Here is a 20,940-nt window from a genome sequence, read left to right on the forward strand (position 1 = left end):
CGGCGCTAGCAGTCCAGCGTTTACGTAAGGCACGAGAACCAACCGGCCGACGCTGGAACGGATGCTGGTGACCGGCTGCGACCCAGGCCAGGGTCAGTGAGGAGCCCTCGGTCCCGTCCAGCCGGTTCCGTTTTTCTGAGACGCTGCGCTAGTTTGGAGCCGGCCGGTGTGCGAGTCGAGGCCCAGGCTGGGTTTCTACACTGCGCCTCGCTGACTGAGGTGAAGGACAGCCCTCTTTGAACACAGAACCATAAAGATTAAGGGACATAAAAGGTGTTTTTAAATGATTTGGTTTGTAAGGCATAGTCAGGACTAGATGAGACCCTGTCAGTTGTTGTTACATAGGCAATAAAACTTGAATGTTGTCCCCAGAACATTCGAGTTAAGACCTTTAACCCATACTGCTTGGTAAAGAAATTGTAGTTAGTGTGCTTGGGGAGTGAGCCAGGCTCTAATGACACAATAAAGATATTAAAGTGGACTGGTACTTGATCTCAAAAGAGACTCTCCTGACATATCGATGTGCAAATGGTTTCATTACTATATCGTTGGTACTATCGACTAATTAAGCAACATTTGATATTCCTTAAAATGAAAGTAAATGCGAATTTTCAATAATGAACATTCTAACCCAAAGTTGTGCTATCTCTCTTCAGGTTTTCTATCAGATGTTCCACTCTAATAATGCTGGTAAGTATGGAAGGATTAATAAGAATTTCTGTAGACAGAACTTTGTTGTACACGTCCTAGTGAGTTGGAAGCTCACAACTGGAGAGGTCAGGGATTTACTGTATTTACGGGCAAACAGCCACTTGGATAGTTTGAGAGAGACCACGACGCCTAGTGACGGATTAGTGAATTACACAGTGCTGGCTAGCTGCATCACCAGCAAATTTTGCCTTTATTTCTCTACAGCCCTCTTCCCGCAAGATAATGCAGAGTGAGCAAGAAATTATGTGGATGTGATGTCTGTTGTATTATACTCTGAGCTGAGGCAACTCAAATCACAAGGGACAACATGGGTGCCTTTTAACCTGTTCACTAGAGAGACATCTTTGAAGCATTGGGTCATTCATTGAGTACATAACTTAGAAGTCAGAAGCAGTATAGACCATGTCTCTCAGTGAAAATCCTCAGGAGTTTTACTAAATCAGTTACAAGTATTGAACCTCATAGAATATATCAGTAACTTTCTAATATGGTCTTATATTTCAAAAGGGTCTCATGTTTGACTTGAAACTCCTGAACGCAACTGCAGCCCACAGCCTTCGCATACACGTTGGTCTAGAACTAGTTAGTTATTTGGTTTTTGCCTCGTAGCAATTTTCTCTTGCAAATTGAAGAGGGTAGTGTTCTCACCCTAATTGGAAGCAGAATTTAAATGACTACTGAGATATTTTTAAAACAAAATCAAAATAAGAACTACAAATGACAATTAAACCACTCATTAAGACCCAACCACTGTCCATAAACCATTTTATGTGTAGTATACTTAATTATGTGTATGCTTGTATTTGTGTCTGTATGAGGGTAAGTACACATGATTACCCATGTGCCCAGAGCCCAGAGCTGTCAGACGCCCTGGAACCTTGCTGTAGGTGGTGATAAGCCACTCAAACTTGGATCTTCTACAAAAGCAGTTCGTGCTCTGAACTGCGAAGCCACCTCTTCAGCCCCTTATTTATTTACTTATTTGAGGTGTATGTGTGTGTGTGTGTGTGCGCGCGCGCGCGCATATGTGAGCCATTAAGTTCCCTGGAACTAAAATTGTACCACCAGATTTGGGCTCTGAGAACTAAACATTTGGGTGCTCTGCTAATTAGAGCAGTATGCACTCTTAACCAGTGAGCCATCTCTACAGCCCTGAGAATAAGGTTTGTGTTTTGTTAGTAAAATGTGCTAGTGTGTGTGTGTGTGTGTGTGTGTGTGTGTGTGTGTGTGTGTGTGTATTGAATGGGTTTAATGGTATACTGGTCAGGACACCCTTTAGGAATCCTCTCCACTGTGCCTTTCTCCCCAAGAGTCTTGCAGGGCTCACTCTTGGCTTGCTAGACTTGTTCAGCCAGTGTTTTCCCCATCCTCTCTGCTCACTGGCCCTCTTCACACTGCACGGGTCACCTAAGCTGGGTCCAAGATTTCAGCACTATGGCTGCCCCAGCTCCTGAGTGCTGGGATTACTGGTCTGGTTTTCAAATTTTAGTAAAGTTCCCTGGTATATTCACATCGTTAAAAGTCAATCTGTGTTCTTCCTTAATTTTTGTAGATTTTTATTTTAAGTACATCACTCATATCTGAATGTAAATAAAATACAGTGCTTCCCTTTTAATGAGGAAAACTGAAATGATACTCAGTGGCTTCACACTTGTGATTTTATTAATCAGATAAAATATTTTCATATGACATTCTCTTTTTTGCATTTATTTTAAGTATATGTGGATAATCAAATTGTTTGTTCATTGCCTGTACATGTTTTTGTTTTTTTGTTTTTCTTTTGATATGAGGAAAAGGGATCTAATTAAAATAAATTTTAAGTCTTTAAAATACTTTTATTAATTTTAGGAATTAAGAAGTCTTCGTTCCTTTGCTACCTATCAGAGCAATTTCTCTGCATACAGAAATGAAGTAATATTTAAAAACAACTGGCAAACTGAAGATTGCAGTAACCTAAGCTCTGTGCTGAAGTAAGATTAATTGGACTGCAACTACCAGTTTGGGTAAGTGGTTTTAATAAAAAATATGTTTAAAAGATAGGAAAAAAAATCTTAAAATTGAGAAAAAAAATACTCTTAGATCAACTTTAAACATGAGTTTACTTCACTCATAATTCACTCATGTCCTTCTCAGCCTGGTCTGCAGAGTGAGTTCCAGGACAGCCAGGGCTACACAGAGAATTCCTGTCTCAAAAAACCAAAACCAACAACAACAACAACAACAAAAGAGTTAAAAATTATCAGTAATTTGTGGTGAATTAAACCTATGCTTGAGGCATTATTCAATTAACAATGAGTTACATTAGGGGAAAATTAATATATGGTGCTGGAGATCAAACTGAGGCGGCAGACATGCTAGGCAGGTCTCTCCCTCTGAGCTATGTATACAACCCTAGAAAACGTTTTAAAATCATTCACTGTGAATCTCCGTAAGGTATGTGTGGTGTTTTGAATGTGCTTGGCCCATGGGAAGTTGCACTATTAGGAGGTGTGGCTTTGTTGGAGGAAGTGCGTCACTGTGGGGGTGGGCTTTGAAGCTCCCCCTTGTGCAGAAGTGACCTTCCTCCTAGCTGCCTGGAAGACAGTCTTCTGTTTGCCTTTGGAATGAGATACAGCACTCTCAGCTCCTCCAGCCTCACGCCTGCCTGGACGTACTTCCCACCATGGTGATAATGGTCTGAACCTCAGAACCTGTAAGCCAGCCCCAACTAAGGCAGTATGTTTAATTTAAATGTTTTTTTCTTTCGGGGCGTGTGTGTGTGTGTGTGTGTGTGTGTGTGTGTGTGTGTGTGTTTTCAAGACCTGGGTTTTTCAATTAGCCTTGGCCGTCCTGGAACTTACTCTGTAGATCAGGCTGGCCTAGAACTCAGAGATCTGCCTGCCTCTGCTGGAATTAAAATGGTGTGCCACCACTGCCCAGCTAACTGAAATGTTCTTAGGTGATCAGTAATCATCAGTTTTGCCTCACTGCTCTTTACTGAATTACTTGTATGTGAAAGTGAATTTCCCACTTAAGTCTCTGGCAGCCAATGATCCCTGGATTAGATACTTAGAAATACACAAAGCAGGTGCCAGAATATAGTATGCCATCTAAATTCATACTACAGCTGGGTATATTGGCTCATGCCTGTAATCTCAGCAGGTAGGAGGCTAATCAGGAGGATCACAAGTTCAAGGACAGCCTGGGCTCCAGACTGAGCTGGCTCAAAAACCTACCCATACTAATATCAAACCCAGTAAGTTCATATAGAGGAGATCCCCTCTATGTTATACATTCCTGACATACCATAAAGTGACAAAGTATTTGTGTGTGTGTAGTCTATCTTTACTAATAATTAGTTTTTAAAATAAAAAATAGAAAATAGCTGCATATCATGTTTTCCATTTTAAATTGATTTCTGTATATTTTTTCCTATTTTGGATCCTTTATCTTTTAGAATTTCTTTCTAAAATTATAACATGATTACAGTTTGTTAATGTGTACTTTAAGGTTAGTGAGGTTTTTTTAAAGATTTATTTAATGTACATGAGTGTTCTATCTGCATGTACACCTGCATACCAGAAGAAGCCATCAGATCACATTACAGATGGTTGTGAGCCACCATGTAGTTGCTGAGAATTGAATTCAAGTTCTCTGGAAGCTCAGCTAATGCTCTTAATCACTGAGCCATTTCTCCAGCTCTGGATATTTTTACTTAACATCTTTTTGTTAAAATTAACCTACTTGGAGCTGGGCTTGGGCATATGCCTGTAATCCCAGCACTCGGGAAGCAGAGCCAGGTGGGTCTCTGAGCTCAAGGCCAGCCTGGTCTACAAAATGAGTTCCAGGAAAGCCAGGACTAACTACACAGGAACTTCATCTCAAAAAACAAGCAATCAAAACCCAGAAATAACAAGAATTTAGTCATAATGTTGACATTTAGAAATTTAAGTTCAATGTGTAAGCCAATTAAAAGTTATTTTACATTTTTTAGAGTTACATAACTTAAAAATTATAGAACTTTTGATAATATATAGAATATCCATAGTATATTATGGCCTCTAACTTAATAACAATGATTATTACAAATGCTGTAAGCTGAAAAAATAACTATAGTAGCTCTCAGAAAAAATAAGGGATGTCCTAAAAGCATACTTGATTGTTGGCCCGAGAGGTGGCTCATGGGCAGGAATACCTAACTGCTTTTTCAGAGGACCTAGGTTCATTTCTAGCACCCACATGGCAATTTGCAATCAGTTACCCCAGTTCCAGGGGCTCCTTGGGCACCAAGCACAAATTGGTATATATAACATATGTAAGCAGAAACAGTTTTTACATTTTTCTTTAATGCATTATAGGGCTGAGTGTGGTGGCCTTTACAGTGTGTTATGTGCCTTTAACATAAGCATTTGGGAAGCAGAAGCACATGCAATACTCGAGTCCCAGGCCAGCCTGGTCTACCTAGCATGTTCCAGACTAGCCAGGGGTATACAGTGAGACTCCCGTTTCAGGAAAAAAAACAAAAACGTGTTAGCTTACTAATTTCAGCTCATTGTTTTAGCATGCTAACTAGCTTATTTATCTTTAGGTAAGTCCTCACTAGGTAGTCAGGCAGTCTTGGCCTCTTGTTCCTTCTGCCCAGCCTCTTAGTGCTCAGATGACAGACACATGCTGCCACACCCAATTCTTACCAGGTTAACATTTGCTTCTCTCAGATAGGTATAATAGATATGTAAACACAGTGTGTTTAGGGAATAATATTTCTCCTCTTTCAGGGTAATCCAAGTCTGTTACTGGAACCATGAAAGTTCTGTTGGTGTTTGACTTTGACAATACAATCATAGACGACAACAGCGACACCTGGATTATACAGTGTGCTCCAGACAAGAAGCTTCCCATTGAGCTACAAGATTCTTATCAGAAGGGGCTTTGGACAGAATTTATGGGCAGAGTCTTTAAGTATTTGAGAGATGAGGGGGTTAAAGAAGAGGAACTGAAAAGGGCAGTGACGTCACTACCCTTCACCTCAGGGATGATAGAACTTCTCAGCTTTCTGAGGATGAATAAGGACAGATTTGACTGCATCATCATTTCAGACTCAAATTCCATCTTCATAGATTGGGTTTTAGAAGCTGCTGCCTTTCATGATGTCTTTGATACCGTGTTTACCAATCCAGCGTCTTTTGATAGCACTGGTCGCCTCACAGTGAGAAATTGCCATACTCATGCTTGCACTAGGTGCCCAAAGAACCTTTGCAAAAATACAGTTTTGGGAGAGTTCATCGACAAACAGTTACAAAAGGGAGTGAGGTACACGCGGATTGTTTATATCGGCGATGGCGGAAATGATGTCTGTCCAGTAACTTTTTTAAAGAAAAATGATGTTGCCATGCCGAGGGAAGGATATACTTTACATAGGACTCTTGACAAAATGTCTCAGAATCTTGAGCCTATGGCATCTTCTATTGTAGTTTGGTCTTCAGGGATGGAAATAATTTCTCATTTACAATTTCTAATACAGATGTGATGTGCCAACAGTTGAAATGTGTATTAGTTAAGGTCAGGCTCAGCAACATAAAACTAAATTCCCAATATCAGTACCTTTAAAGATGTGAGAGGTTTTCCTCTTTGAAGAATTCTGGTCCTATGTCAAGGCCACTTTGTTGCTTAGACATCCTCAGCTTTTGGTTCTAACCCATGATTTGAGATTGTTCTCTAAGCTCGCGTCCTCACAACAAACATTGTGACCAGCGCGAGCCAGGGCAGTATGCTTGAAACCCTTTGTTCAAGAATGTTTTTCAGTTGTACCAAGGTTCGAATACCACTAGCTAAAACCCAGTCAGAGCCTTCCCTAACTGCAAAGACGGGAAATGCAGCTTTCATTCCAGGCAGTCATGTGCCCAGGAAGAAGGGGGCAAACAATACATAATTGAGGTGTGTGGAGCTTATAGTCTGTACTAAGGACGGTTAATAGATGGTATTTTTTCTATTTCTGAAGAAAGTGGCTTTATTTTACTCTCTTTTAAACATATACACAATAGTCACAAATGTCGAATGCTGAAGAGCCCTCTCCCCCTGCTGTCAGCAAGTCATACAGACACTCAATGAGTTCACGATTCAACTCCACGCACAACCGCTACTATGGCTAAGGAAGGCATTACTGCTGGAGGTGTAATGGACGCTGATACTGCCTAACAGGAGCCCTGAAGACCACCTTCATCCGAGAGGGCCCAGCATGGGGTTCATGCAGAGCTGAGCTGCCAAAGCCTTAAGCAAGTGCATGCTTGAACCCAGTTGTGATGAGCCTATGCGTGTCAAGTTGTTGGAGGAGCTTTGTGCGAGCATGAAGATCAACCTAATTAGGCATCTGAAAACGGGAGAGGAACCCTATAAACTTGGTTGTGGTGTGTTAAGGACGCCAATTGAAGACTACTTCAAATGCAAGAAATAAAACTGGCTTTATTTTCTCAACAACAAAAAGCATGATACTTTATTCACATAAGAATAAAAGGCTCTCAAATGTATATGTCTTCTGAAGTCTGTTTTTAAAAAAAGGGTGCAGTATTTTATGTTTTTATTTGTGTGGGGTTAAGGCATGCCATGGTACATGTGTGGAGGTCAGAAGACAGCTCATGGAAGTTGGTTCTCATTCCACCATGTGATTCCCAGTGATCAAACTCAGGTCATCAGCCTTAGTGACAAGTGCCCTTAACTGCTGAGCCATCTAGTCAGCCCACGAGGCAGTATTTCATTAGAAATTATCATCAGTCGGGATTTCCTTTTGAAATAAAGTATTTATTAATTTTCCTCATGTTTCATGTTTATATCATAGCACCATAAATAATTACTATAATATGAGGCTTTCTCTATAACGCAGACAGATCTCAGAGTCTCAATCCTGCCTGTTTGCACCCACAGTGCTGGGATTACAGGTATACACCACCGTGCCAGGCTTCAGCATGCCAGTTTAAACTTACGTGTGACAATGAGGTGTGAGAAATACGGACTTGAATGAATACCCAACAGTAAAGAGACTGATGTATGGGGCTGCAGAGATGGCTCAGCGGTTAGAGCACTGACTGCTCTTCCAGAAGCCCTGAGTTCAATTCCCAGCAACCACATGGTGGCTCTCAACCATCTGTAATGAGATCTGGTGCCCTCTTCTGGTGTGTCTGAAGACAGCGACAGTGTACTTACATATAATAAACAATCTTATTAAAAAAAAAAGACTGATGAAGGAATATAGTAAAATACCAGCTGATCTAGGCATTTTTAAAAAATTCATGCTAATCCATCGGTTCATAATTAGTCATAAATATTCAGTATGTAAAATAGGGTTTTCTTTCTTGGTTTGGTTTTGGCTTGGTTTGGTTTGTTTTTGTTTTTTTAATTATTTTTTTTCTTTTGGTTTTCTTTGGTTTGTTTTTCTGACACGTGGTCTTCCTATGGCTGGCCTGGGATCCACAACAATCTGTCTACTGCCTCCAGGTGCTGGGATTATATATATCACTACACTGCTATAATACAATTTTCTTAATCTCCTAAATACAAATATTCAGTATAATGTAATAGGGAAAAATTGTACTGTAGGGGTTTTTTTTCCTAAATTCAAAGTAAATCTTTAATTGGTCAGGTTATACTGAAACATTACTTATAGATTATTTGTCTATAGCAAGGCCAGTAACAAACTATACAACTAAAATTATAATAGTTTAATTTGGAATAAAATGACCAAGTCGTTGAGACCTTATGACTTCCTGAGAATGTCTAGACAAGCTGACAGCTGAAAAAGATGCTAAGATCCCTGCTTAACTACATCAGAGAACTGATGGTAATGAGGCATTACTAAGGAGATGCAGATGTGAGGCTGGGAGCTGTCTATGTGTGGCCCATCCTAAATTGTGCTACCTAATGGTTATATCTGACATCATGTGAACAGAAGAGTTAGTGGAGTGTGGTGCTTGTGCTAGTAAGAATGATGCCTGCAGCCATGTGATTTAGGAGGTGGATCCTGGCCCACTGGTGTCTCACCCGAGTCCAGCTAAACACTGTATCAAGCATAGACTTTGAAGCAGAGGACCTAGCCAAGCAGAACCCGTGAGATAGCAAAGTTTGCTAAAACACTTCAATGGAATGTTGTTATATAACAGTAATATAGGAGGTCTTCAAATGTAAGAAGCTTTGTAGATAACGTTGTAGGTCATTCAATAAATAGCCACACGGAAACATGAGTGAAAACATCCCATTTTTATTTGCAGGACCTAAAGATCTAGGGTTTTCAGGGAAATGTCTAAGAATTTTGGCAAAGAATTGAAAAAAAATTTTTAAGGAAGCTGTAGGACAGGGCTGGAGAGATGGCTCAGAGGTTATGAGCACTGGCTGCTCTTCCAGAGGTCCTGAGTTCAATTCCCAGCAACCACATGGTGGCTCACAACCATCTGTAATGGGATCTGATGCCCTCTTTTGGTGTGTCTGAAGACAGCGACAGTGTACTCATATATGCCTAAAATAATTCTTTTTTAAAAAAAAAAAATTGTTGTGGGACATTGAGAAATGGCTCCTCAGGTAAAGGCCCTTAACACACAATACCTGATGAGCTAACTTCAATCTTTAGTCTGCATTGTCCTCTGACCTCTGCATGTACCACATGTACATATATGTGTCCACATACATGTGCACTAATGTATAATGTAAAGTGGAATCCTAGCACGGCGGTATACCCCTGGAGCCCTTGTGTGTGCTCTGGCAGGGGAATGAGGTACAGCTGCTTTGTCGGTTCAAGACCAGACTTAGGTTAGCTGCACAGTAAGATCATGTCTCAACAAAAGCCAAAAAGTGGAAACACTAGAACTAACAATTACCCTGCACCACAATTAGTGTCTGCTTTTTTGTTTGTTTGTTTGTTGTTGTTGGGAGTGGGTATTTTTTTCCTTTTAGATAAGGTCTCCCTTTCTAGGCCAGGTTGACCTCAGACCCAGTTTTCGGCCTAGGCTTACAGGTGTGTGCAAGCACGCCCACCTTGAAATGAGGATCTTACAACAGAGTAAGCTCAGCTGCAATGAGAGTTCTTGAAGAAAATATTCAGAATGATGCAGCAGGGATAAAACAATGCAAAAGAAAGTTCAAACAAAGAACAAAGATACTTTAAAAGGCTCTGAGGGGGAATTGGTATGCCCTGGAGGGGAGACTGAAGTGTAAGTTTAGATGGCAGAACTTTACAGGTTGAAGAAGACATGAGACTAGAGGTGCAAGGACTCCAGCAAACCAGATGTCCCACCGGGAAGCCTAAGCCAGCCTCGTTAACATAGCAGAAACAAAACAAAATCAGCTCTTAGCAGGACAAAAGGATTTAGGCCGGCAGTGCAACTTGGTAGCAGAATTGTATACTCAGATCTGCTAGCCTGGATTCTGCGCCCCACAAAACAGAACCACATCACAGAACACAAGCGTTTCAAAAAGAGTGAAGGAGCCAAAGGAATTACTGAAAAACACAACTTACTCTGGCTGTCCTTAATTACAGGTAGACTTCAACAGTGATACAGACCCATGGTTTTCAGTTTTGAAAGGTTTTTAACCACTAACAAGCTTTCAACAGCTCGTCTCTTTGGGTCGTTTAGTTTTTCTTGATTATGCTTTACTAGTTTTTAGGTATGAGTTATTTATTGTTGGACAAGTGACCTCAGAATTTAACAGCTTTGTCAGGTATAGTGGTGTACACCTATAGTTCCAGTACTTGTGAGATCAAGACACACACATACACACACACACACACACACTCTCGAGAGAGAGAGAGAGAGAGAGTGTATGTGTGTGAGAGAGAGAGAGAACAGAGACAGAGACAGAGAGACTTGAGCCCAGAAATTTTAGACCATACTGACAGCAGTGACGTCCTCTCAATGATAACAAAACAAACTTAACAGCTTGGAACAATAAACATGACCTATCTGAAGTCAGGAGTTCACAAGCAGTTGACTAGATGGTTCTGGCTTGAGATAAAAGTGGTTCCAGATACTGGCAGGCTCTTCAGTCGGCTGGAAGACAGACTGGAGGAGCCTCTTCCAGGTAGGTCATTCATACCTTTCAGTAAGAGGCCTAGTTCCTTCTTCTTCTTCTTTTCTAAATCAGGAAGGCTTAGTTTAATCACACATTGTTGGTGGAAGCTTGCATTTACAGTCACAGAGGGTTCTACCACATAAGTATGGAAACTTAGGTTCACTTCCCCAAGCACCCATGTAAAAGCTGGTGTGCTTTCATGCATCTCTAATCCAAGTACTGGGGAGCACAGACTAGGAAATCCTTGGCGCTCAGTGGCCAGCCAGCTTAGTGGAATCAGTGAGCATTCAATGAGAGACCCTGTCTCAAAGCATGAAATGCAGGAGTCAGGTGGGCCATGCCTTTAATCCAGAACTCTGGAGGTAGTGAGTGGCAGGTGGATATTTGTGAGCTGTGACCCTGGTCTACAGAGTGAGTTCCGGGACAGCCTGTGTTATACTTAGAAACCCTATCTTGAAAAACCAAAGTAATAATAATAATAATAATAATAATAATAATAATAATAATAATAATATGTGTGAAGTGATAGTCAAGGAAAACAATAGTAACCTTTGGCCTCCACTAACTCACACGTGTGTATACACGTACCTACATGCACATGTATACACATACACAGGCAGAAAATGCCAAATTTGTGAAACAAAAAATTACTCTCATCTTTAAATCCCATTAGGAGAGGGTTTTCACTTTCCTTGGAGATTAGCCGTCACATCCCTTCCTCTTTCCCTTTCCTCTCTTTAAATAGCCCCTTTAAAAATCCCTGTCCTGTTTGTGAATGGAAAAGTCGTATTTGTCTTTCTGAGAATTGCCTATTTCTCGTAACACAGTGATTTCCAGTTTTGTCCATTTTCCTGTAGAGGAAGATGTTTGATGACATCCTGTTGTTGCCCTGTGTCATGGAGATCCGCAGCTTCGGATCTGCAGGATAGCCCTATCACATGCTCCCACAGTTCATAGATGTGTGGTAGACATTAGGGTGGGCGAACTCAAAACTCTGGATCTGAGCCCGGGCAGGTAGCTGAATTGTCAGCCTGCCAGCTCTCTTGCTCTCACACCACCAGGGCGAGCTCTTCAGCTGGGTCTCCCAACCTTCAAGGGGCAGAGCCAGCTCTCATGACTTACACCCTCTGGGCTAGCTCACCCAAGCCCTGTCTCCAGGGCCAGCTCTACTGTGCTGGCCAGGCAAGGTACAGGGCTTGCCTTCCCACGTGCTGCAGCTGCTGAGGGGCAGGGCCTGCTCTCAAGCTCTCAAGCCACTGGACCACACCCACACCACTGGGGTCAGATCTACTATGCTGCCCAAGCTAGGTGCAGGGCTTGCTCTCCAAAATACAGTAGCCAGCAAGGGGGTGGGTGAGTGCCGTGAGGCACCACCAAAGAAGCAGCTGCAGCACCTCCTCTCCAGCCTCAGCCTGTGGCCACCTTGAGGTACCAAGGTAGGTACTGCCATTTCCCAGAGTGACTTCATGGTAACAGTGCTTCAGGCAAAGTTGCTGTTGCCCTGATAGCCTTTCTGTCCTGACCCATGGGCCTGATGTAGAAAAAAGGGGGTGGGAAAAAAAAAAAACAAAAAATACCCACCACCACCACCACCACCAAAAATAACACCAGTCGCTAAGCAGGAAAACTCACCAATCCTGAGCTCCTCAAGCTCAAGACTTGAAATCCCACCAATCCTCACCCTGGAAATCTCTGCCCCCGGCAAGATTTTTCCCCCTAAGAAATCCTATATAAGCCATGTCTACTGCTTGATTCGCTGGAGCAAGGCAGTCATCCTCCTGGATTTTTTCCTCCCAGTAAGTCTAGGTGAGGTTTACTGTGCTGCATGACTTTATGGAGCTGTAACACTTCCCCTGGAGCAAAGCAGAGTAGAACTGTTACACTTTTGCTGGGGAAACCCTTCCTCAGGGGAGCAGAGCTGTAACACTTTCATGCTGGAGCAGAGAGGCCCCCCCCCCCCCCCCCCCCGCACTTCAGTTTCAGCTGGTCTCTCCAGAGCCACCTCTCTTCAGAGTGGGAAAATGGGAGAGAAAGAGTAGCAGAAAGGATTAGTTGTGCAGAGGCTTTTTTCTTTTTTTAAGATTTATTTTATTTGTTTTATGTAAGTACACAGTCATTGTCTTAAGTCATACCAGAAGAGGGCTTCGGATCCCATTACAGATGGTGGTAAGCCACAATGTGGTTGCTGGGAATTGAACTTGGGACCTCTGGAAGAGCAACCAGTGCTCTTAACCACTGAGCCATCTCTCCAGCCTCCAGTGCAGAGGCTTTTTAATTCCGTGGAAACCCATTTGCCAAAGTTCTTGCTGTTACTCCCCGCATTACTGGAGGATTGTTCCGAAGGTCCTTGCCTGTATCGAACCTATTCCCCCTCTCCGACCCTGTTAACTTCAAAGTTCAAAGTTTTACTCAAGATCTTTGATCCATTTTTTTTCTTTGATCCATTTTTAATTGGCATTTATATAGGGTTCGAGATAAGGATGGGGTTTCCGGTTTCTACAGGTGGACTTCAATTTTCCCACTACCTGGTTTTTTTTTTTTTTTTTTTTTTTGTTTTGTTTTTTTTTTTGGAGCTGGGGACGGAACCCAGGGCCTTGCGCTTCCTAGGTAAGCGCTCTACCACTGAGCTAAATCCCCAGCCCCCCCACTACCTGTTTTGAAGAGACTGTTTCTTCTCCAATACGTTTGTTGTTTTGTTGTTGTTTTGTCTTTTTTAAGGAGGAGATATCTTTTTTACACTTGATCTTAGCCAAAAGGCCGAGAAGCGATGAGATACCTTTTTTAAAAAGATAAAATATAACTATAGCTGTGTGGGCTTATTTCTATTTATTTGTTTTACAAAAAGTATGTAGCCCTGGCTCCTGGAACTCTCAATATAGACCAGGCTGCCCTTGAACTTACAGAGATATGTCTGCCTCTGCTGCCATTAGTTTTAGACATGCACCACCATACTCAGACTCTACTTCTATTCCTTGGTTGCTATTTCCCTTACAGAGACTATTGTACAAGTTGAAATCAGGTGACATGATACTTCCAGCATTGTGTGTGCATGTGTGTGTGTGTGTGTGTGTGTGTGTGTGTTTTGTGTATGCGTTTCTCCGTGACTTTTTTTTTTTTTTTTTTTGGAGCTGGGGACCGAACCCAGGGCCTTGCGCTTCCTAGGTAAGCGCTCTAACCACTGAGCTAAATCCCCAGCCCCCTGATTTCTTTTTCAGCCTATTATTAGTATATAATTTTTTAAAAACCTACTGATTTTTTATCTGATAATTTTCTTAAAGTGTTTATTAGATTTAAATTTTTTCAGGAGGAATTTTTAGGATTTTTTTTTTAAAATATAAAAGCCTATCATCTGAAAATAGGGAAGATTTGACATCTCCCTGTTGTATTTGTATCGTTTTTCTTTCTCTTACTGTCCTGTCTAAGAATTCAGGCACTATACTGAGGAGAAGAAGAGGGAGGGGAAACTATGGTCCAAATGTAAAATAAAATTAAAATTAAAAACAAGCAAAACAAAGCAAAATAAAAACCCAGATGACATCCTTCCACCCCACGATGGCACAGAATATACATCACCATTCCAAAGGGAAGAAATGAAGCATGGCAAGAAAACACCAGACCAAAACAAGACCAAAGCCCAGCACAGCAAAGTCCACATTCTGCATCTCTAAGTCTGACGTCAAAGTGGGCTTTAGCTATACAACATGGTTCAGCTTGACGACTACAACACACTTCTCTGTAGTAAGCTGGCTCTGCTCCCTGTTAGCAGCTTTCCTCAGCAGGTGTCCCTTGACTCTGGCATCCCCCACACCTTGGGATCTCCAGCATAATGCAGACCTCATCTTCACAGCTTCACAGAACAGTCTCTATTGCAGGGACATCCCTGACACAAGCCTGGCTTCAGCAGTTTTCCTTAGCTACAGTGAGATCCCACAATGCCTCTCCTGTATCCTTGATTCTGAAGCCAGAACCACAAGTGTCAAAACTATCAAGCCCTGCTGAGTGCTGGGGCTGGAATTTAGTCCACCCCCACCTCCCACTCCTGCTTTCAAATAAATACATTGTCACCAGCTTCCGTTTTGATAGTTTCCTTCACTGTTTGGGCTTGCCTTTAATTCCTTTTCACCACTTGGGAGCTTAGCTGGGTGGGGTCCTGCCCTGAGGTCACACCCACTTCACTCCACTTACTGTCAGATGTTAGACTTTAACTTTAACCCTTTCATCTCTTTAATGGACCTGGCTCCAACACTCCATTTTTCTGCTGCTCTTTTTCTTCTCAATCCACATTTTGTTTTTTTCCCCCTTTATCATCTTGCTCCTTTTCATTATAGATCTACATAAGAATGATCACTAATAACTAATCAACACAATCAATACTAGGTTGTCTTGAAATCTCTGCCAGTTCCATTAATCCAAAAGTCCTCAATTTAGCTTCAAGCAAAATTTTAAGATGGAGCAAAAAGCAGCCACATCCTTCAACAAAATATCACAAGAAAGGTCTTTAGGTCACTTAATATTCTCCCTGTCTGAAACTTCTTGAGCTGGGCCCTCACAGTTCAAATTGCCCTCAGCACTATCTTTTATGTGTCCATTAAGCCCCACTTAAAATATCCAACTGCATTTTTAGTTCAAAATCCCAAAGTTTTTCATATTCCTCAAACAAATAGCATGGTCAGGCCTTCCACAGCAATATCCCCACTTCTGGTACCAATTTCTATCTTAGTCACTGTTCTTATTGCTGTGAAGAGACACCATTACCAAGCTAGATCTTACAAAAGAAAGTACTTAGTTGGGGTTTGTTTACAGTTTCAGAGATTTAGTCCATTATCATCATGGCAGGAGCATGGCAGAATGCAGGCAGCCACTGAAGCAGTAGCTAAGAATTCTGTATCATAATTCTTAGGCAGAAGATTCTAGGTTTGGCACTGGCTTTTGAAACTTCAAAACCCACTCCCAGTGACAGACTTCCTCCAAGAAAATCAAACCACCATACTTAGAATGTTTTTTCTGAAGAACATGGAGAAAATAATCCTACAAATTTCTTTCTAAGTCTGATCTTTGGTTAGAGTTGACTCTAAATTTTTTTTTTGTTAATTCTGTATGTGTAGACAGGATCTGTTGATGAAAGATGTATTGAAGAAGGTATTATTGTATCTGGATCTATTTTTCCTTTATATCAATACATTTTATAAAATTGAATGCAAGAATGTGTATTTAAAACGGTTATATCATCTGAATGGATTGTTCAGGTTCAAAATGTTCACAGAAACAAAACTTGCACTAAGTTTGGTAATTCCGTTTTAGTGATCAAGAACTTAGAAAGAATACTAGCTATAGCTGGAGAGATGGCTCAGCAGTTAAGAGCACTGGGTACTCTTCCAAAGGTCCTGAGTTCAATTCCCAGCACCCGTATGGCAGATCACAACTGTCTGTAACACTAGACCCAAGGGATCTGATGTCCTTCTTCTGATCTCCCAGGGCACTACATACATGCAGGCAGAACACTCATAAATACAAAATAATAAAATAAATAAAATTTAGCTTTAAATAAAACTAAGTGAACAATAAAAGAAAGCAGCATAGCTTATTCTAGGCAAGCGCTCTACCACTGAGCTAAATCCCCAGTAGCATAGCTTATTCTAAACCAAACCTCATGAGACTGAGCTATTTCTAAAAAGTCTCGTGTCTTACAGATGTCATACAGAAAGGAAGAGCTGACTGGAGAATGAATTCCCACAGTTCTCTGCAGTGAGGCAAGGTAGCAAGTTAGATGAGAATTTTATCATGAAAGTCTGTGGACAGACTCCACAGTCAGTTACATTGAACTGTGTTGGACAAGGTAGGGAAGAGTGGAGATAGGAGGAAACTCTATACGAGGAAGCACCCTTGCCTTTGATTGGTTAGGCATTGCATTCAGGATGTGACCCAATTAGAGGAGCCGATGTAGGATTTGAGTGAACTTTTTTAAATGTACTGAAGGGAATGCCTGTGCCAATGAGTTCAAGGCTCTTCCCCACTTTCTCTTCTATTGGATTCAGTGTATCTGGTTTTATTTTGAGGTCCTTGATCCATTTGGACTTGAGCTTTGTGCATGGTGACAAATATGGGTCTATTTTCATTTTTCTACATACAGATATTCAGTTAGACCAGCACCATTCATTGAAGATGCTTCCTTTTATCCATTGTATATCTTTGACTTCTTTGTCAAAGATCAAGTGTGTTTAAGTGTGTGGTTTTATTTCTGTGTCTTCAATTCTTTTTTTTAATTCCATTTTTTAAAAAAGATTTGTTTATTTATTTATTTTATATGTGAGTATGCTGTAGCTGTCCTCAGACACACCAGAAGAGGGCATCAGATCTCATTACAGATGGTTGTGAGCCACCATGTGGTTGCTGGGAATTGAACTCAGGATCTTTGGAAGAGCAGTCAGTGCTCTTAACCGCTGAGCCATCTCTCCAGCCCGGGTCTTTAATTCTATTCCATTGATCAACCTGTCTATCTCTGTACCAATACCTTGCAGTTTTTATCACTATAGTATAGTATAGCTTGAGGTCAGGGATGGTGATTCCCTCAGCCATTCTTTTATTGTTAAGAATCGTTTTTGCTTGGGCTGGAGAGATGGCTCAGCGGTTAAGAGCACCTGACTGCTCTTCCAGAGGTCCTGAGTTCAATTCCCAGCAACCACATGGTGGCTCACAACCATCTGTAAAGAGATCCGATGCCCTCTTCTGGTGTATCTGAAGACAGCTACAGTGTACTTATATATAATAAATGAATAAATAAATCTTTAAAAAAAAAAAAAGAATCGTTTTTGCTATTCTGGCTTTTTTTTTTTTTTTTTGCCTTTCCAGATGAATTTGAGAATTGCTCTTTCCATGTCTTTGAAGAGTTGTGTGGGGATTTTGATGGGGATTGCATTGAATCTGTAGATTGCCTTTGGTAGGATGACCATTTTTACTATGTTAATTCTGCCAATCTATAAGCATGGGAGATCTCTCCATTTTCTGAGATCTTCAATTTCTTTCTTGAGAGACTTGAGTTCTTATCATAAAGGTCTTTCACTTGTTTGGTTAGAGTAATCCCAAGATATTTTATATTATCTGTGGCTATTGTGAAGGGAATTGTTTCCCTATTTTCTTTCTCAGTCTGTTTATCATTTGTATAAAGGAGGGCTACTGACTTGAGTTAATTCTATATCCAGCCACTTTGCTGAAGTTGTTTATCAGCTGGAGAAGTTCTCTGGTAGAATTTTTGGGGTTGCACATATATACATATAATCTGCAAATAGTGATACTTTTAATTCTTCTTTGCCAATTTGTGTCCCCTTGATCTCTTTTTGTTGTCCTATTGTTCTAGCTAGCACTTTGAGTACTATATTGAATAGATGTGGGGAGAGTGGGCATCCAAAAAAAAATGTACTGAAGGGAGTCTAGGGACGTAACTCAGTGGTAGGATGTGAATCTTGCAGGCACGAGGCACGAGGCCCTGGATCAATTCTAAACGATCTTTTGTTCTTTCAAACCTTCATCCTGGTACTGATTAACCTGTCCATCTTCCTTTCTATTTCTTCCATTAAACTGAGAACATTTTGAAATGTTTCTCTCATCGCGTGTAAGCTTGAAGGTCCTCATCTGTATCTTTTTAGCTAGAGAGGCCAGTTGGACTCATTTTTAAGGACTCACTTGACTTTCTTAATATTTTTCTTTCTGCACATTGTAGAGGACATCTCCTCTCCGGCAGCACTGCAGGATTTTAGCAGTTTTTTTTTTTTTTTTTTTTGGTTCTTTTTTTTTTTCCGGAGCTGGGGACCGAACCCAGGACCTTGTGCTTCCTAGGTAAGCGCTCTACCACTGAGCTAAATCCCCAGCCCCGGATTTTAGCAGTTTTTTAACCTCTACTCTAGATCGCTGGCAACTGCTCCTCCCAACCAAAGTAAAAGACAATTAAAAATGCACATCTTTGATTGACCAATTGTTTATGCTGGGAGTAAAGTCCAGGATTTTGCCCAGGCTAGGCAAGTATTCATCCACCACCACCTCCAACTTAGTCTGCCTCTCTATTTTGTAGATCAAGACAAGATATCGCAGTTAACACGCTTAATAAAAGTATGCACTAATTACTTGCTTGACCTAAAACCGCGGGTCGAGGACACTTTCCCTGGCTAAGGATTTTCTTTGCCCAGAGTTTACAGCTTTGCTGTGACATGGCAATCTTCCTGTGAGTATTTAATATTTCAGGGATTGGAGAGAAGGCTCAGCAGTTGAGAATGTTTGATACTCTTGGAAATAACCTGAGTTTGGTTCCTGGTATCCATCCTGGGTAGCTCAACTGCCTGTAACCTAGCTCCCAGAGACCCAAATCCTTCCTTCAGTTTCCGAGGAAAGCAGAGCACGCGTGTATACTCATGCAAAGACACAGCTACACATGCATAGTAAAAGTTAAAAAGTAAATACACTGTTACCTGATCCAGTCACCTACTTCTTTTTCTTTTCTCTTTTCTTTTTTTTTTTTTTTTTGAGCTGGGGACTGAACCCAGGTGTGCTTGCTAGGCAACTGCTCTACCTCTGAGCTAAATCCCCAACCCCAGTCACCTACTTCTTATGACAGGTAGGTAACAATTAATTTCCCCTCCCAAATAGTACATGCATACTGTGTATTATATGTGTATCTAGTATTTCAAATATGCTTTCCTTTTTAAAATCAGAGGTTCGTGTAGCCTAGATTAGCCTCCAACTCACTAGGTAGCTGGAAATGGTCTTGAACTTCTGATCCCCGTCTGTACCTCCTGCCTGAGTGTTAGGATAACAGGCTTGCATCCCCATTATCCAGATGTTTTCAATTTCAATTTAATTTTTTAAATGCATATGTATGGTTTCTCTTTGTGTGTGCCTGGTACCTTCTGAGACTTTATGAGGCATTGGAGACACTGGAACCGGATTTACAGGCAATCGTGAGCTGCCACATAGGCATTGGGAATCCAACCTGGGTTCTCTAGAAGACAAGCCAGCGCGCTCTCTCTCTCTCTCTCTCTCTCTCTCTCTCTCTCTCTCTCTCTCTCTCTCAAGATTTACTTATTTTTATTTATCTGAGTACACTGTTGCTATCTTCAGACACACCAGAAGAGGGCATCAGATCTCATTACAGATGGTTGTGAGCCACCATGTGGTTGCTGGGAATTGAACTCAGGACCTCTGGAAGAGCAGTCAGTGCTCTTAACCGCTGAGCCATCTCCCCAGCTCCTACACCTATTTTTTTTTTTTTTTAAATATGCCTCTTAAGGCCATTTGTGTTGCAAGTTATAATTATAGCTCTAGTGTACTTTTCCCAATACTATTTCTATCCCACCCACATATTCATTATTTTTACAGTATGTTAATTTTTATTGCCTTGTTGAAACTAGCTCTAGGGAATAGTTAGAGATTTCCCTTTAACAGCTCATATGCACTGCTTCAAAGGATACCTGACAAGCACAGTAAGATACCTACAGGGGGGGTTGGGATTTAGCTCAGTGGTAGAGCGCTTGCCTAGGAAGCGCAAGGCCCTGGGTTCGGTCCCCAGCTCCGAAAAAAAGAACCAAAAAAAAAAAAAAAAAAAAAAAAAAAAAAAGATACCTACAGGGAGCCACTGGAATGGTTAGCATTCTGTTAATAGTGTTTGAGTAGGCCTGGAGTTGAAAGCAGCTTCCCCTCTCAGTACGAGAAAGACTGTATTTCGAACAAGTCCTTCATGTATCTAAGAAGATGAGAGGTCATAGAGTCACACAGTGACGAACTAAGCAAACTCTCCTACCATACCCATCCTGTGTACCCTCTTGGCTGTTCCAGCTCTGCTGTGGACATTTTTAGATGTGTTCTGTGAAAGTTTATGGGATAACTTATTCTGAGCCAAGAGCTAAATCTATTCTTGTTTATGTTATGCAAAGTGATGTCTGTGTGATGATGGTTCATATGGAAACAAAATATTATCATGCAAGTTTTCCTAACAGGAACGCTCTGGGAGACTCCAACTGTTTATGGAAAATGTTACTTAGAAAGAAAGTTAGTTTCTCTTTTATACTTAAGTGATAGATTTTCAGTTGTGTATGTAAACAACTAGCAGAAAATATTTATGAAACTAAATAGTGGTGCTGTGCAGGATTTTATAATCAGTGCAAAATGAAAACCCTGCTTATTCACCCCTTCCTTTCTTCCTATTTTTAT

At 41.1% G+C, this 20,940-nt stretch overlaps 1 protein-coding gene across 1 annotated transcript; it reads left to right on the top strand.

The window, feature by feature from the left end:
• The first annotated feature begins 52 nt into the window (after positions 1-52).
• On the top strand, positions 53-7,214 carry Phospho2 (phosphatase, orphan 2). Its single transcript, NM_001007642.1, has 4 exons — positions 53-219; positions 657-690; positions 2,560-2,714; positions 5,466-7,214. Exon 4 carries the CDS (start codon positions 5,492-5,494, stop codon positions 6,215-6,217), a length of 726 nt encoding a protein of 241 aa, NP_001007643.1. The 5' UTR covers positions 53-219; positions 657-690; positions 2,560-2,714; positions 5,466-5,491; the 3' UTR covers positions 6,218-7,214.
• Positions 7,215-20,940: the final 13,726 nt, after the last annotated feature.

Source organism: Rattus norvegicus, chromosome 3, assembly GCF_036323735.1.
Source record: "Rattus norvegicus strain BN/NHsdMcwi chromosome 3, GRCr8, whole genome shotgun sequence".
Taxonomy (NCBI): domain Eukaryota; kingdom Metazoa; phylum Chordata; class Mammalia; order Rodentia; family Muridae; genus Rattus; species Rattus norvegicus.